General features: G+C 35.2%; 2 protein-coding genes across 2 annotated transcripts in view; one reads left to right on the top strand and one right to left on the bottom strand.

The window, feature by feature from the left end:
• The window catches only part of LOC101243768 (vacuolar protein sorting-associated protein 35A-like), a 30717-nt gene extending 22476 nt beyond the window's left edge, over positions 1 to 8241 (bottom strand). The window contains exon 1 of the mRNA XM_069296272.1: positions 8211 to 8241. The gene's annotated coding sequence lies outside the window, so the exon portion shown is untranslated. The remainder of the gene's footprint in view (positions 1 to 8210) is intronic.
• LOC101268452 (ran-binding protein M homolog) lies at positions 1272 to 17689 on the top strand. Its single transcript, XM_004234477.5, has 10 exons — positions 1272 to 1912; positions 5855 to 6001; positions 6150 to 6236; positions 7808 to 7853; positions 8311 to 8387; positions 11671 to 11833; positions 13257 to 13325; positions 15045 to 15104; positions 15579 to 15665; positions 17019 to 17689. Exons 1-10 carry the CDS (start codon positions 1470 to 1472, stop codon positions 17292 to 17294), a joined length of 1455 nt encoding a protein of 484 aa, XP_004234525.1. The 5' UTR covers positions 1272 to 1469; the 3' UTR covers positions 17295 to 17689.
• The last annotated feature ends 173 nt before the right edge of the window (positions 17690 to 17862 follow it).

Here is a 17862-nt window from a genome sequence, read left to right as displayed (position 1 = left end):
CATACTTCATATTCCATATGTTTTCATGCCTTCAACTAGAGTGGTCCTGTTTTTCTGTATCAACGAGGTCTAAACATGAATTATTATCGTTATATTAACATTGTGTTGCACTAAGCTCAATTTACATACTAGTTGTGTTGTTTTTTTGTATTAACGAGGTCTAAACATGAGGTGTCATCGTATACATTAACACTATGTGTTACACTAAGCTCATTTTACATACATTTATTCTTCACAAATGATGCAGATTTGCTATGTTACATCATGCAAGTACAGAGAAGACGAAAACGAGCCCCCACCCTCTCAATTTATGGAAACATAGGAAATTGATATTGAAAACGGCTAAAACATATTAGAGCATAACTTGATAGATGGAACATATAAATTCTCTCTATATTTACAATCATTTTGTAAAGCAATTCTTAGTAATCCAGATTTAATGTGTACAAAGATATATCTTTTTAGTTTTCAATGGTTCCATTGTTAATTCTTTTGATTTATGCAAAATTTTTATTTAGATGGATGAAATGTGAAGATTTTATTAGTGTGTATCCTAAATTTGTTAATTTACTATATGGCTAACAAAGTGTTGATCCTAAATTTGTTAGTTCTATGCTGGTGTTAATTTATTGTATCTTCTCAACTATTTGGGTTAAAAACTTTCTAACCATATATATGCCATAAACAAAATACTCTTACGCGTCGATTAGTAGCTAAATAAGAAATACGTTATTCATATATTATTTTTCGTGTTACTCGTATGATGTTTGGGGTAGGTAGATAGAAAATACGTTTTTCGTACCTAAAATTAATACGATGTTTAGTTGACAAGTGTTATGAGGAAATTTATGTATTATTTTATGCATGATACAAAATATGAAATAATTAATATTGTATTTAATAATCCAAAAATTCACCTATAACTAATCTTAATTAATATCTGGCATAACCAATATTAACAACGTAAGAAGATGGATGTTTTGTGAATTTACATGCTTTAGCCATATGTAAATTAAGATATCCAAATATACATACTTTAAAGTGCTTACTTGCTTAACTATAATCAAATTTGAGTGTAATTTCATGATATAAAATTTATATTTGAGACTAAATCACTCTTATTCTTCATGCTAATCAACAATGATGATACATAAAATATTTTAGTGTTATTAGAATTTGTTTGATTAAATATCTAAGTTATTTCGATATTAATTATTTTATAATTATTATAAAGTAATTAATATAATTTCAAAATAAGTCATTTTGTAATTATTATCAAGACTAATTAACCATTATCCCTAATACCAAACGAGCCCTTAATGGTATCTTCTCTCTCACTAAAGGCTACTCTTTCCCCTTCTCTTTGATTCAAGAACCAGAAAAACCTCTCAATCGATCCGAATTACTCCAAATTCCTCTTTCATATCTTCAATTCATCCATTTTAGGAGCTGGGTTTTTCACTATTTTGATGGATTCATCCTTAACTCTATCGCTTTCTCATACCAATTCCGACACCCATGACCTAATTGGTACCTATTTCTTAGAACAATGGAGACTGAAATCGAAAGCCGCTGTTAGAAAATCAGAATCAGTAATGGGTGTTTCAGAAAATCAATATTTGATGGAAATTGATTCAGAAGAGTGTGAAGAAGAGAAAGAAGAGTTGCCAACGGAGTTGGATACTTTGCATAGTTCTGGTGGGTTTTCGATTGTTGGATCAGATAAACTTTCTGTGCGTTACCCAAATGCGCATCTTCATGGACATGATGTTGGAGTTGTTCAAGCTAATCGTCCTGCACCTTGTAAAAGGCTTGTTTATTATTTTGAGATATTTGTGGAAAATGCTGGTACTAAAGGTCAAATTGCTATTGGGTTTACTACTCCTGGGTTCAAATTGCGTCGACAACCTGGGTATTCTACTTTCTTTGACTTCAATTATAGCTTCTTGTTACCTTTTAATCTCAATTATAATTGCAAAGCTTGATTCTTGAACTTAAGTGTGATGGGATAGATAGAGAAGCTTGATTCTTGAACTTAAGTGTGATGGGATAGATAGAGGGGGTGTTGTTTTTGTTCTTATACTTGAATTTGATTGTAACATTGACTGAAAATATAGCTCCTTTATGAAAGTGAAAGAATTTTATTCATCTTCTTATTTTTAACTTTATTAGTGTTTCTTACATTTTAGTATCAATCCTAATTACAAGAACTTGATTCTTCTCCTGAAGTGTGATGGCATAGATTAGGGATGGGATGAAAATCTACGGGATCAGTCAATGTCAGTCTCTCTATTTTAAACCAAACTTAACACTGATTTTCGGCTGCTACTAAGGTCAAATAAGGATTGGCTTCAAACTGCCACAACCTGGGGATTCTACTTTCTTGGACTTCAACTTTGATTGTAATTATAGCTCCTTTTATTTTATCATCTTTTATTTTAAAGGTATCTTTCTTACCTTATTTCAATGTTAAATCGCAAAGCTTGTTCATGTGCTCAAGTGTGATGGGATAGATAGATAGAGGTGAACCCAGGATTGGAAGAGGCACTATTAAATTCGAATGCCAGTTAGTGAAGCAACAACACTTTATCGAAAAATATTGTCAAAGCGTATATATAAATATAAATTAAAAAAATCTAACATAATTCACTCTATGATTTGATGCTATTGACCTTAGTGTACACTCAGAGATTACTAGTTCGAATCTCCATTGAGGTTTTTTATTAGGCTTTTTTGATTTTTTCTTTTTTAAATTGACAAAGAGAAAATGCAACAAGCAGAATCAAACTCGCGACCAGCGAGTTGTTAAGATGCCAACGACCAGGTGTTTGATCGCTACGCCAACTCAACTTATATGTCTTAGGGTGCACATTCAGTTATATATTCCTTATTTCAGAATATACGTGTATACACACAAAAAGTTTCCCGAAGTGAACGGGTTGTGCACCCACACCCTCAAGGGTGGGTCCGGCTCTGTGGATAGAGGGGGTAATATAGACTGAATAGCTCCTTTATGAAAATGTAAGAATTACCTTGGTTAATTTCTTAATCTTTCTTACCTTTTAATTTCAATTATAATCACAATAGCTTGATTCTTGTGCGATGGAATAGATAGAGGGTGAGAAAATCTACAGGATCAGTCAAGTGGCCATCTCTCTATTCTTAACCAAATTTAACACTGATATCCAGCTTTCTTGGAGATTTAGATAAATTTATTAATGGACATCAAGGGGGTAAACAATCGCATGATAAAGGTTGGGTGAGAGAAGACGTGCACTCTTCTGCTAGTGAAGCTGACCAAACTCCAGCTTCTTTTGGCTCTTGATGTGTTTAGGGAAGTCGGACAACAGCTCTGGTTGATTGGTGAAACTTCTAGCATATAGAGCAGCTTTTGAGTTAATAGTGAATTGCTATAATTTTAGAATTACTGTTGTCCATTGACAAGATAGGGATAGCCTAGTTGTAAGGATTATTCACCTGCAAAACAAGAGTTAGTGTTCGAGTCACCAGTGTAGCATAAGTGGGAAACAACCTGTGCTTTACTTGTTGGTACGTAGTTTGGGAGGTTGGATTTTACCATCTTAACAACAACTATGCCAGAGTCTCAAACAAGTTGGGGTCAGCGATATGGAGTTTCACCCTCAGAGTCCATGTTGCTCCATTGAGGCTCATCTCTGTCCAATAACAAAATAAAATTTGACAAAATGAAAAATAAGTTTCTTTATTATTCTCTACATTTTCTGTTGGCTGACAATACTAAAATACTTCTTGTATCCAACAAATGTAAAGCAAAACAGAAATAAAAAATGATGTAACAAAGATGTTTTGACATTTTCAACCGAAGCTGACTTATGTAACTCTCCTCTTTCTCAAGTTCTTACTTACCAGAATCGTTCCACTTGTTGCCACCCAAGCGAAGAAACAAATATTTTTAGACTCTAGGCATCTGGAGAACAAGTGCAGTAGATTCATCCTCCCCCTCACAAACAATTAATGATAGTATGACTTAAAATAAAATCCACCTTTCCTTGATCCCACCTCCACAAACCTGGTATGTGATAAATTTTGTTTATAAAGCATTTTCAACACACTCCAGGATGTGGTTAACTCCTAGTTGTGCAAACTTCTCCTAAATTTCATGCCACAGAGAGCTCTTGCTTGTGATCCCTGGATCTGCTGTACTGTTATCTTTTGCTTGCCACAGAAGCTTTTTTTTTTGTTCCAGACCCTACATGTAATGTGAAAGTCTTCCTATTCCTTCATAATATTCTTCTGTCAGTACAGTTGAATGTGGTGTGGTTAGTACATACTTCTCTCCACACAGTTCCATACTTCCTTGTTATTAGTTGTGTCAATAAAGTGTGCTCCTCAGATCAGAATATCTAGAGCTATTTCCCCAACAACACTTTGTCACTTTAGGGTCTTTCACACAATGTCCTCCCTACTTTTAAGGAAAGTGGCAATCTCTCGGTGGCTTAGTGGTGTTTCCTCATCCTGTCTCCTGCCTCCCATGGAAAGTTCCTCTTTAATATCTCCAATTTTTCAATCACACTAGTTGGTTTCTGCAAAAGTGACATATAGCATGTGTAGATGCTCGACAGTGATTGAACCTTATTATTATTCATGACCCAACAATCCAACATTTAGAAAGGTTGGTTCTTCTCTTTCCTTTAGAACAAAAGTTCCTATGAAGCCTATTCGACTTACTCTGTTCGATTTAAAAGACAAAAATCTTCCCCAGCTAGTTGTATACTTGTATGTGGTAGGATACAGTGGTCTACTTCCCAGTGTGGGCGATGATGACGTATCGCGTATATTGACAAGATTATTGATGTGGTAATACTAATTCGGCAGTGCACTAGCGTGAACACTGACATTCTTCATGATGCAACCCCAATCAACTTTTACATCATGGGTTTAATGTACTAAAATGGAAATCGACTTCAGCGGTGCATGAGGGCATTTGTGTAACTGTGTTCTGGCTTTGGTTTCAGCAACCATGTTCTCTTGTAGGGACAATTTTAAGTGTCGTGAGGTTTGACCACAAGAAACACAATTATGACGCAACGAGCACAAAAAAATTTTGAACCAGGGAAAAACTATTTCCAGGATGACCTGACGCTAGGACTTTTATCTCTTTCGCTTTCAGACTATATGAAATGAGTAGGAAGGCTGTCCAGTCAGAAAGAGAGATGGAGAATTGTCCCTACATGTATTTGGCAGACCCTATGGAAAGAAAGGAACTAAAGATGCTTTGAAGACAAAGGGAACTCTATGCAGAATTTAATGATAAAGTGTTTTGTGCTTTACTATTTTGGTGTAAACGAGAATGTCTAGAAAATATGAAATCTATCTTTGATATCCTAGATTACATATTGAAAGTTTTTTATCCTTCCTTTGTATAATTTTGATCTGGGAACCCCCACAGCTTGTGCAACTATCCTTGAACCTTGATGCATATACTGTTAACCATTCTCAAAAAAAAAAGAAAAGAGAATTGTGAGAAAGAAGAGATTAAACCCTTACATCATTGATGATAAAGTACATAAAAAGTTCTTTCTATTAGTGTTTAACTTTAAAGTTAAAGCTATATGAAATAAGGGAAGTTTCTTAGTTATTGCATAACAATAAAAGACACTCCACTATATATTATGTGAGTTCTTTTCCAAATTAGACGGCGTGGGAAAGATAAGAACTATTTCACGTAGTTAACTTGACATGTATAATGAATCTTAACACATACCAATAGTTTGTCTGTGCGACATAGACTGAAAGGATTGCATTGGAGGAGTGACACTTTGGTGTTCAATATTTTTCATTTGGAATTTATTTTTGATCTTTCTATGTTTGTCAGCTGGGAATCAAACAGTTATGGATATCATGGTGATGATGGACTGCTATATCGTGGACAAGGAAAGGGAGAGGCGTTTGGCCCAGCTTATTCAACAGGTGATACTGTTGGTGGCGGCATCAATTATGCTTCTCAAGAACTCTTTTTCACGTAAGAATTTATCTATTTTTTTACCTCTTTTACAAAGGTGCTTGTGTTACATTGCTAGATGATTTTTGTTGAGTGTATAAAAGATAGTTTTAACTGTTTGCAGTACAATATCTGGACTCAAGAATTTGTGCTATTTCTTTTAATGCAGGAAAAATGGAACTGTTGTAGGAACAGTTTTCAAGGATGTAAAAGGGCCATTATTTCCTACCGTTGCAGTTCACAGCCAACATGAAGTGTATGTATATATATCCTTATCGTCTATACCTTGTACTTCTTGTTGAGAAGGGAAAAAGCCAGTGGGACTTCAAGTAATAAGAACTTAAAATTTGACTGTACCAATTCCACCTTATCCATTTAGACCCAAAACCCATCTTCTTTCCAGTTTACACGTTACATAGTATGCCTGGCTATTTGCTCTTCACTTTTGAATCCACCAGTTCATTTCCTATCACCAGTGCATCCATAATCTGTCTCCCCTTAATAAAAGCCCTCGTCAACAAGTTTGTGAATGACTTTTTTCAATCTTTAAGGCAACAGTTTTGAGATGATCTTGTACACTCCCCCAACCAGAGGGTCTGAAATCATTCAGTTCAATTACCCCACTTTTTTAGGAATAAGTGTGACAAAGGCGGCATTAATGCTCTTCTCAAAACAACCTCTAGCATGGAAGTTTTGGACAGCGGCTACCAACTAATGTCTGATTATGTCCCAATAATGACCGAAGAAAGCCATTGTATAGCCATCTGGTTTAGGGGCTTTGTCCCTTGTATAGCCATCTGGTTTAGCCTCCTAGAAGCTGCCATCTATTACATCGATTCTGGAGCAACCTCTCATATCTAACTGTAGTCTCCACTCTCCTGATTGTGTATATAATCTCTCATAGTATTCAACAGTTTCTTTCTTAATTTCTTCTGGTTTGGTAATCTCAACTCCATTGACTTCAAATTTATCAATGGTGTTGACTCTTCTATGTTGGTTTGCAGTTCTATGGAAAAAACTTGTGTTCCTATCTCCCTTCTAAGCCACAAGGCTCTGGATCTCTGTCTCCAAGCTATCTCTTCATGCTTCGCCATGTCCTCAAACTTCTTAGTCAATGCCAACCTAGAAGCTATTTACCCTTCCAAGAGAGATCTCTGTTCTTGTATGTCTTCCAAATCATCTAGTTGATTCAACGCATTGGCTTTTGTATTTTCAGATTTAACTTTGCCATTAGAACATAATCAGGCCTGCCAGTGCAATTAAAAGACTCTCACCAATCCCTGACCTTAGCATTGAACCCCTCTGTATGAAACCACCAGTTTTCAAACTTGAAATATGAGTTTGATTGCCCCCAATCTCCACACTGTAACAATAGAGGTAAGTGGTCTGACACCACTCTACTGAGAACAGACTATCCACAAATTCATACCATCTAATTCTCACAACAGCCAAATCATGCTTAACAATTAAGTATCCAGAAAGAATGTCCATGAGTTCTTAAATTTGTGGTATTTACCTTGGTAATCGCACCGTAAAAGTTCCTCTGTATTTTATTCGTTTGGTGTAAATAGGAAATTTCCTGTTGTAGAGATAGTTGCTTAGTGTGTATTTCACTACTTGTGCATAACTTTCTTTTGCTATACGGATATAATAGTGAAATATGATTTGTCAAAAAGAAAAGAACTGTAGTTCTATAAATAGTTCTAGGTTGATTAGCAATAGCTGCTGATCCATGGCTAGTGTACAAAAACTCTGACTTAGTAGTATGGATCATCAAATCTAGCATGTCTGACTTCTTGCAGTCATTTGTTGAATTTACTATCACAGGGTCACTGTCAACTTTGGGAAGCGTCCATTTGTTTTTGATCTTAAGGTAAAGATCTTTCTTTTTTTATTTATTTGAATAGTTCTCCTTTGCTTTGCCATGTAATTGGGCTTTTTACCTTTTCTGGATGGGGCTGTTGTTGGTCTCCTCTCCTATTAATTATGCTTGTAGTGCTGCATTGCTGTGTGCTTCCATTTTGAAGTCAATCTCAAACAGACAGTAGATGCTGATTATTACTACTTAATATCAGTCTTAAATATGACAAATGCATGTTTGTACGCTCATCTTTCTATCTTGGGTAGGTTATAGTCTGTGACAACTTCTCTTGATTGCTCTTTCATTCTGCTGATTCATAAGATAAGTCTATCAATTGTTAGTTGAAATACGGTTGCTGGTCTGCGTTACAGGAGACAAATTGAAAGCACCAACAGAAATCAGGGGATAAAAGCATGTAAACATAATTTAAGTATTAATCTAATGTGGTTTTTGCTTTCTTTGTTTTTAGGCATATGAAGCGCAGGAAAGGGCAAAGCAGAATTCAACTATTGAAAAATTGTCTATACCTCAGAATGCCAGTTATGGGTAAGTACTCCCTCCGTCTGATAGCTACAACTATAATTTTTAAATAAAGATAAGAAGTCCTATAAGTAAATAAAATATTTTGCTGAATTTTAGAAATTAAGAAGAATAAAGCAGAGTTTTAGAGTACTTTTTATCTAGTATGATATTCAGCAAGTAATAAAAAGTGAAGAGAGAGAAGTTTTGATCCAATGGAAGTGGATAACATTTTAGCATGGATTGACAAAGTGGCCTAGGGTGTACTTAATGGTCAATGAAGTGGGGGAGAACCATGAGGTCTTAGAATCATGTCTTGGTGGAGTAAATAACCACGAAGTGAGATTTTTCAGCTGTCTAAGCCTTGGTGGTCTCTGGTCAAAGATGCCTGGTACTTGCATTTGATGGAATGTAGCATGTACCAGGTGGAATAGTCGAGATGTGCTCAAGTTGGTCCGGACACCACCGTGGAAAAAAGGTAGGACAATGAATGAAGCTCATTGAAGTTACTATATCTATTTTCTTCCAGACAAAAGGGGTGCATGATTTTTGTGTTGTCTCAATTTAGATTTGAAGATAAGGGTAGATAACTAAGTCTTAAAACTTATTGAAGAAAAAGGAGAATGCTGATCATACACGCTATAAACATATTATGCTGAGTCTATAGATGCATATAGAACATCTGTACTTTGCAACAGTGTTGTTACTATATCACATATCCAATTATTGTCCTCGTAGGGTCTAGGTAAGATATGAGGCTGAATAAGTTTAAGACGTGGCAACCTGTAGGTTCAGACTTCAAGTAAATATACCCAACAATCCAAAGGTGATTACCCTTTTTAGAGTTATTTTAATATTCTTTAATAAACTATATAAAAAGTATTAATTATGCTCCAAAGAAACATACCTTTAAAAAAAGAAGAAAAAATGCTCAAAAGACATTGTTCATTATTTTTTTTTTGAAAATGGTAACTTTGTCTATTCCTCAAAAGTCAGTACACTGATCAGAAGACATTGTTCATTATTGAGGAAAAAAATGTATCAGTTCATATTCAAAATTGTATTGGTTTAGGATTGTCATTTTTGAGAGAAAAGTTAAGCCTCCATGGTTCAACGGATCTTTTAGACTAACCACATGGTTTGACCACTACATTTTTTGGGAATTTTTGAAGATGGGACTTGCTAGAATTGTAATAGGTATATATAATCCTACTTAGAATAGGAATAGGAATGGTAATAGGAATAGGAATGGTAATAGTGTCCTACTTAGAAAAGGATTATATTGTAGTATCCTAGTTGGAAAAGGAGTCTATTGTCATGTCTATAAATAAGGTTATTTATAGGGTCTCTCTAATAATGTTAGAGACAACAATTCAGTAATATTCTTTTCATATATTCCTCACGTGGTATCAAAGCCTCTACGATCTTGGTAAACAATCAAAGAGCTTTCGCTGCCGGCGGGTGGCTATAACTTATATATGCCGTCCGTTTGGCTAATAACTATGTTGGTAAATGTTGTAGCACCGTGCCATCTTTTCGTTGATTACTTTTTTATATTTAATTTGTATAGCACCGTGTCATCGTTTTTTTTTACTCTTTCTTCATAATTTGTGTAGCACCGTGGCATCATTCCGGTGACTACTTTTTCATATCTGATTTGTGTAGCACCATGCCATTAATTTGGTGACTACTTTTTCATATCCTATACGTGTAGCACCGTGTCATCCTTCCGGTGACTATTTTTTTATATCTGATTTGCGTAGCACCGTGCATCTCTTCGGACTACTTTTCATATTTAGTTTGCATAGTACCGTGGAATTTTTCGAACTACTTTCTCATATCTAAGTTGCATAGCACCGTGTGTCTTTTCGGTGACTCCTTGATTTGATTTGCATAGTTTCATTTCTTTTCGATGACTCTTCAAATCTGATTTGCTTAGGGTTGTGTCATCATTCGACCCTACCATATAAATTCTCTGTTTCAATAGGGTCGTGCCATCATTTCGACCCTAGCCATATTATTTCTCTTTTTCAATAGGGTCGTGCTATCAATTCGACCTTCCCTATATAATTTCTATTTTCTAGTTGGGTTGTGCCATCATTCCGACCCTACACATAATTTTATTTCTTAGGTTGTGACCACTTTCAACCATCAAATCTAATACTCTAGTGTATGATCATGTTTTTGACCAATTTTTCCGGTGACTTTCTTGTTTAGTATTGATTCATCTATTTATCCAACATGATCCATATACTTTATACTAGATTTTGAGCACTTTCTAGTGACCGCTGCATTGTGAAGAAGTCTACTTGGAGCAACCACTTGATTTTGTTGCTCAGGGGAGTTTTAGTAGCCTTGTATGTCGATTACGTAGGTTACTCTATGGTATGAAACAACCTTACAATGTACTTCTATTAGTCTGTTTGATTGGCATTATGCATTAAATTCAGTATTTCATGAGAAACCAAACACATTGAGATTGACTGAAATTATGCATTAAATTCAGTATTTTATAAGAAGATTAAACACATTGAGATTGACTATCAATTTTGTGAAATCGAGTGATCAACTTGCAGATATCTTACCAATCTCCTCATTGGTCCTCATATTAATCACATTTGTAATAAGCTAGATACATATGATTAGTTTGCACTAGCTTGAAGGAGGGTGTTGGAATTGTAATAGGTATATATAATCCCACTTAGAATAGGAATAGGAATAGGAATAGTATATAGTGTCCTACTTAGAAAAAGATTGTATTGTAGTGTCCTAGTTGGAAAAGGAGTCTATTGTGATGTCTATAAATAGGGTCTCTGTAATAGTGTAATAGTGTTTGAGACAACAATTCAATAATATTCTTTTCATATATTTCTCACAGGACTATATATTTTAATGTGCTTAATCGGGCATCACAAATAATTTTCGTTAATTAGAACACCAAAGTCATAATTTCTTTTGATAGTCAAAATCAAAGATAATGAAAGAAATAGTGCTAGACTGGTAATACATCTTTGGTGAGCTATATTAGAGTCTTCCAGATATCGGGTGAGTGTGCCTTCTAATATTCACGTCGTGGATTCCCAGGTGGGCAAAGCTTTTAAGCAAGTAGATTTGAGTTACTTTTACCTTCTGTTCTGCTGGTAATCTTAATTCTTACCTGAAAGAAATGGAGCGGTGAAGTGTTCAGACTATGTTAAAATAGCAGAGTAATTAAAACACTTCTGTTATGAATGATAGTTTTTTTCTACACATTGCATGCCTCTACTGTTGGAAATGCATTTCTATTTCTTAACGTTTTTTCAACTAACAGAATTGTTCGCGCATATTTACAACATTATGGATATGAAGATACACTGAAAACGTTTGATGTTGAAAGTAGAAGTACTCTTCCACCCATCTCTTTTGTTCAAGAAAATGGCTTTGCAGAGGACGTCAGTGTGTATTCATTAAATCAGAGAAAGGTTCTTCGTCAGGTATAAATGTGGAAGCATCTTTTTTCTACCATGATAAATAATGTTAATGGGTGGTGATACCATGACATACACATCAGTCACTTGGTTTTTGTTGCTGATGGTGCCTGCAGAACCACTATTCTAGAAAAGATGCAAATTTTCCCTCTTTCTGCTGCTTTCTTGCTATTAACTAATTTCAATATTTGATGGAAGTGGAAATAACTAACTGAACAGTTTGACAAGACAAAGAAAGTCATCTGGTGAAAGAATATACAGGTGCTGGTTCTGAATGGAAGTGGATAAGAGAAGAATTATATAAGCTTTGAGCAGTGTGATGAGCTATGAATTAGAAAGATGGAGACAATATTAGGTGATATCAGTGTCTAATTTTTCAGTCGTGAGTTCAGTCTGGAATTTTGATATTCAATGAATTTTTGGTTACTCGTCACTTAGTAGTGCTATTGAGGATGATTCCCTTCATGTAAATAGATTTCTTTCTCTCTATTAAGTGATCCGAATGTGAAATCTTTTGATCTATGCCCTTTTGTCCACTTCAAATATCTTGACGGAACATTAGTTTAACTTCTGGAGGATATTTCAGATGTTTTTTCCTTCAATCCCTTGTAAGAAAAAAATCACAAGGTTGAAGAAAATATATATATAAAAAAGATATAAACTTGTCAGTAATGGAAGCTTTCGTACACATTAGAGTTTTAAGACTATTGACAAGTGAAGTAAAATCTTTACTCAGCCTTTTGGCTGAGATCAAGTGTAGTGTTTGTTCAAAGCCTGTTTGGATTGGCTTAAAAGTTGGTCAAGCCTACCTTTAAGTTGTTTTTAGCTCTTTAAAGTGTTTGGCAAGGTTAAAAATAACTTAAAATAAGTTTAAAATGACTTGAAAAAAGTTAAAAACCAAAAGTAGGTATCCCCCTACATTTTATTTTGTGATTTGGAAGTCATATATGTTTGACTTTTTAGTTTTGACTTAAAACCTAATTTTTTTAAGCCAATCCAAAGGGGCTCTCAGTTTAAAGATTTTTACCAAGTGAAGGAATATCTTAGTGGAAGAAATCTTACACATCCGACCATAAGAGTGAGGGTCTGAATTATCCAGGAGTAAAGCAGGGATTTACCATATTAAAAGATTGGAGGTGTTTTCACTTTGACAAAGCAAAGTTAACACATAAATTTAGTCTCTGGTAAGATATAGTATCCAAAACTTCTGTTCTGCTGGACGGGTTAGTTGACGACAACCAGTAACTTTTACCTTCCTTTATTGTTCTCTTCTTGCTTAGTACTAGTTTTGGTTGGTTTCAGATCTGCACAAAACAATGTAATTAACTCTCCTCCCCAAGTGCAGTCCAAAAAAAGTTCATTATTATGTAATTGTCATTTTGCTGACGTAAAAATGATACTTATAGGAATGTCTTTGTTGTTTAAACAGCTAATTCGGAGCGGTCAAATTGGTGATGCCTTTGGTAAACTAAGAGAGTTATATCCACAGATACTCCAGGTAATTTTTCTGTTGACTGATATTGTCAAACGTCATGTAAATCCTATTGCAACTTCATTCACCTCCCCTTGACCTTCTTGCACAAGATGCTGTTGAAGTTCCATACTTGATGTATAATTTTGCATCCTTAAGTATCTATACACTATTCATGCTCTTTGTTTTCTACTTCCTACTTTAGTTCTATTTTTCTCAAATCTTACCTTCTTTTGTTTTGAGAAAAAAATCTTACCTTCTATTGTTTCTTGACATTAGTTTACTAGAAATATATGTTTGGCAGTCAACTTATTCTTATCTAATGTTGTGTATATTTTATTTTTCCTCCTTTCTGTACCTTGTTGGTACTTTTTTTATATTACTTTATGCTATAATTTTTTTGTGTGTATATACATAAGATGTACATATGGTATATGGAATTTCCCTTTTTTGTTTGTTTTGTTTATTACTCCAGGCTGTTTCTTGAATATCACAGGGAAAATTAGGACACTTGCAAAAATTATTAATTAAGGAATTCTCCAGAAATGTAAATATATAGTACCTATTATCTCTGTTGTGCTGAACTATTTAGAGTTCATTCACAAGAATTTCTATGTGCTTAAGAAAAGGAAGAAAAAGAACTACTATAATCAATAATCGTCATTACCGAAGCTTGGGGAATCTTAGTAGCTTAGTTGGTTGGCTACCTGAACTCCCACCTTCTTGGTGAGGGTTCGATTCCCCACATTGTAATCCCCTCCCCCATTTTCCCTTCCTCACCCCCAACTTTTTATTAAAACATAAATATAAAATTCATTACCGAAGCTTGTCTTAATTTAACTACTTTCGAAATAAAGTTACTTAAAAAATTGTATAAATTATCAATCAAGCTACTTTCGCAATATAGTTACTTAAATAATTGCATAAATTATCAATTAAGCTATTTGAATGTGTGGATCACATGGTACTTGTATCAGTAAGCTATACGAGTTTTAAGTTAAAAACACATCATTTTAACACCTAAAACTGGAATGTATCAATAAATTATGTGATATATCACAATCTTATGAACAATGATTCCTTATAAGAGAGGATGCTGTAGAAATTTTCTAAGATATTCTTGCTTTTATCATTTTGTTATTTTCTTCTTTGTATTTATCTATGGGAAACAACCTCTCTACCTTCACGAGGTCGGGGTAAGGCTGCATATACACCACCCTCCCCATACTCCACTTGTGGGATTACACTAATAGTTTGAAAATCTATAGTTTGAATTACACTACAATAGTTTAAAAATCAATTATAGAGCGTCAAAACTTAGAATTGTTGTTGTTGCAAGTTATTAACAATTCGATCAAGTGCTAAACGTTTTAAACTTCAATACACTTCTATCAAATCTTCTCAAACAAACAGCTTCGTTTTAATACCAAAGAATAACTCAAATTTGAGAAATTTGAAATTGCTGTCATTAAAGCTTATTACGTATTGTTTCCTGATGTTTTCCTCTTCTTTCTTCCGTAGCCTTCAATGAAAGTAGTTTAAAGTTGAAGGGAAGTCTTTTGCAGATATATATGGCACTCTAATACTATGGTTGGCATTTAGCTTTTCAATATGTCTCAGTTTGCTCGCTAGTTAGCTTGAGTCACAATGAACTAGTATTGCATTCTTCTGTCCACTATGTGACGAAAAACTTGTTCTATTCCGACTCACTTCTCTTTTCCTGATAAGTTGCTCTATGCTTTTTAGGATGGCACATCAGCAATATGCTTTCTGCTTCACTGTCAAAATTTTATTGAGCTAGTACGGGTAAGTTGTTTTTGCACATGGTTCTGCTGCTTCATGTTTCTCTCTCTGTATAGAACCTGTAGCCACAGGACAAATCACTGCAGCTACCCCTAAGTAAATGGTTTAATTCTTCCGACTTCTTGGTGAAAATTCAACCCTTTTTTTTAAAGTTTGAAATCATATTGAGAAGAATGTAGGTTCATGCTAGAGATCAGGCAGGAAACATAAGTTCAAGTAGACAGTAAAATGGCGGTGGGTGCATGTAAAAGAAAGAAAGCTCATAAGTATGTGGCAAAAGAAGTCAATGAGGCCACAAAGAAATGAACATTCTGGTGCTTCCTTTGACATTGTTTAGATGCATCCTCGAATTATCTTATTCCTCCACTTCTGGGATTGTACAAGAATGTCAGTTGTTGGCTAATCTTCTGTTCGCTCTATGGTGTCGTGTAGTCATATAAATACAATAGACTCTGAAGTCTTATGTTCCATCTGTAGGTTGGAAAGCTTGAAGAAGCTGTGTTATATGGCAGGACTGAATTTGAAAAATTCTATAAGTTGGGAGACTATGATGATTTGGTCAAGGTACTGCAGGAAATTCTGTTACCCTTTTGTGGCTGTGTTTACTGATTAGCGTTGTATTAATAGGAGAATCCTCACTAACATGTGTTGAACATTGTGAAAAAGGGTATACAATGTTTTCCCATTTGCATAAATTTGTTCATTGTAGTACTGAGATAATGGGTTCAATTATCTTATCCTCATAGAATTTGCATATTACATCATGGAGATTTCAGAAGTACACTTCTATTTTCAAACTATGTAGAGCAGTAAAATTTTTGTCAAAAGCATCTTAAGGTTTTCTCCTTCCATATGATCCAGCACACAAGCAGGGACTGTTATCAGCAGTTTCCTCAGTCCCTTCCTATCCCTCTATCCAACCAGCAGCAGAAGAGTTCATTCACAGTCATCACCACTACCCAGCTCACCTCAAATATATTCAGAAAAGAAACCCTTCGGGGTGGTCCAGTGGTCTTGGGAATTCCATGTTGGAGGTCTCAAGTTCGAAATCCCTTGCCAGAGCTTGACCTAGGCTTGCCTAGTGCGGGTTACCTCTCCTATGTGGTTTGCGAGCTATTACATAGAAGCAGGGGTTTTATCCTGTGCAAACCCTTTACGGCTGCGGGTTTCCCTTGTCATCCCCCCAAAAAAATATTCAGAGAAGATTTCAAAATTTCCTCTGTTAGGTTCTGTATGATTATTCTAGAATATCATAGATATAATATATAACTTAATTTCAGATGGCATACCCCAAATAGTTTGTTGGTTGGGAACCATCTCTCAACCAATATACCTGCCAGCACTTGAATTCGCATTTACTGAAAATGGTAGGTTCTTCCTCCACTTTACATGTTATCTCTAGACACACCTTCAAAAACAGTTAAAATTAAGCTTTAGGTGCCTTAATTGCTCCAACTTAGTATCACATAACACCAAAGAAGCATCCACATAAAGTAAATTCCATACTACCACTATTATTTGAACCACCTTACCCATTCTTGTTGATTGACAAGCTTTATCATCCTGTTGAGCCCTTCCATTCCATAACAATAATGAAATAAAAAGGTGACGAAGGATCTCCTTCTCCAAGTCTCCTTTGAGAGAGAACAAAGCTATCATGTTTCCTACGTTTATTGCGGATTATCTAACTTGTAGTATGTGTCCTACCAATATTCCAACAGTCTTCTTTGCCTTTCTTTGTACTGTCCAGCACCGTCTTCTTTTCATGATCCAGGAGCTCAATAGTTACTCTTGCCAAAAATGTGTTATTTTTGCAATGCTGGGTATGTTTAAGCTAGACATATTACGTATTTGCATCTAATGTTATCTTGAGCAAATATTTGTTCTTACTGTTCCTCTATGTCTATATCATCATAGGATTGTGCTGCTCTACTGGCATATGAACAACCCCAGAAATCCTCTGTTGGGTATCTTCTAGGAGATTCACAGCGAGATATTGTGGCTGATGCTGTCAATGCAATGGTATTGTCAACGAATCCGAGTGTGAAAGATTCAAGAGAGTGCTTACATTCACGTCTTGACAGGCTACTCAGGCAGTTAAGTGCTTGCTTCTTGGCGAAGAGAACGTTTAATGGGGATCAGGGTGAAGGTTTCCATCTACATAGAATACTTAACAGTGGTAGGAAAGGCTGAGAGGTAGTCTTGGTTTTCATTCCCATCACTCCCAACCCATGTATATGCTTCACTCATCCAACGCCTTTCATGTCACGATCCAAGAGGAAATCCCTCTCGGTGACCAGCACACGTGCTGTGTAGAGTTGCTATGTACTTTCTTGATTTGTAGTAGCCATTCATTTTCTTGATTACTGGGTTGTCTTCGTTTTAATACCCCCTACAACAGTAAATCTTCTATAGTTTGTGCACATTGAATGGTCAGATTCTATACTTGTGGGGTATAATGCCATCCGAGGTTCTTTCGGATAGCTTTTGTACAGATCAATTTTTCAAGTTCAGTAGATTCTTGTTTTTGTGTAAGGTGATCTTTTGGAAATCATTATTGTTTGTTGAAAGAAAACAGATTGGTAGCACTGTTTCTTTGCTTGAAAACCCCTAAAAGGGGCATTGAGTGTTCCAAGACTGGTGGAATTTTAAGAACCCAAACAGAGTGAAAAAAATTTGAAAAGTTAAATTGTGCTTAAACATCATCTTAAAGTCATTTGTATATAGTCTTTAGATAATTCTTTTGGGAGGTGAGGTGGGT

This window comes from Solanum lycopersicum, chromosome 3 (genome assembly GCF_036512215.1).
Source record: "Solanum lycopersicum chromosome 3, SLM_r2.1".
Classification (NCBI taxonomy): Eukaryota; Viridiplantae; Streptophyta; class Magnoliopsida; order Solanales; family Solanaceae; genus Solanum; species Solanum lycopersicum.
This window is presented reverse-complemented; position numbering and strand designations above follow the sequence as displayed.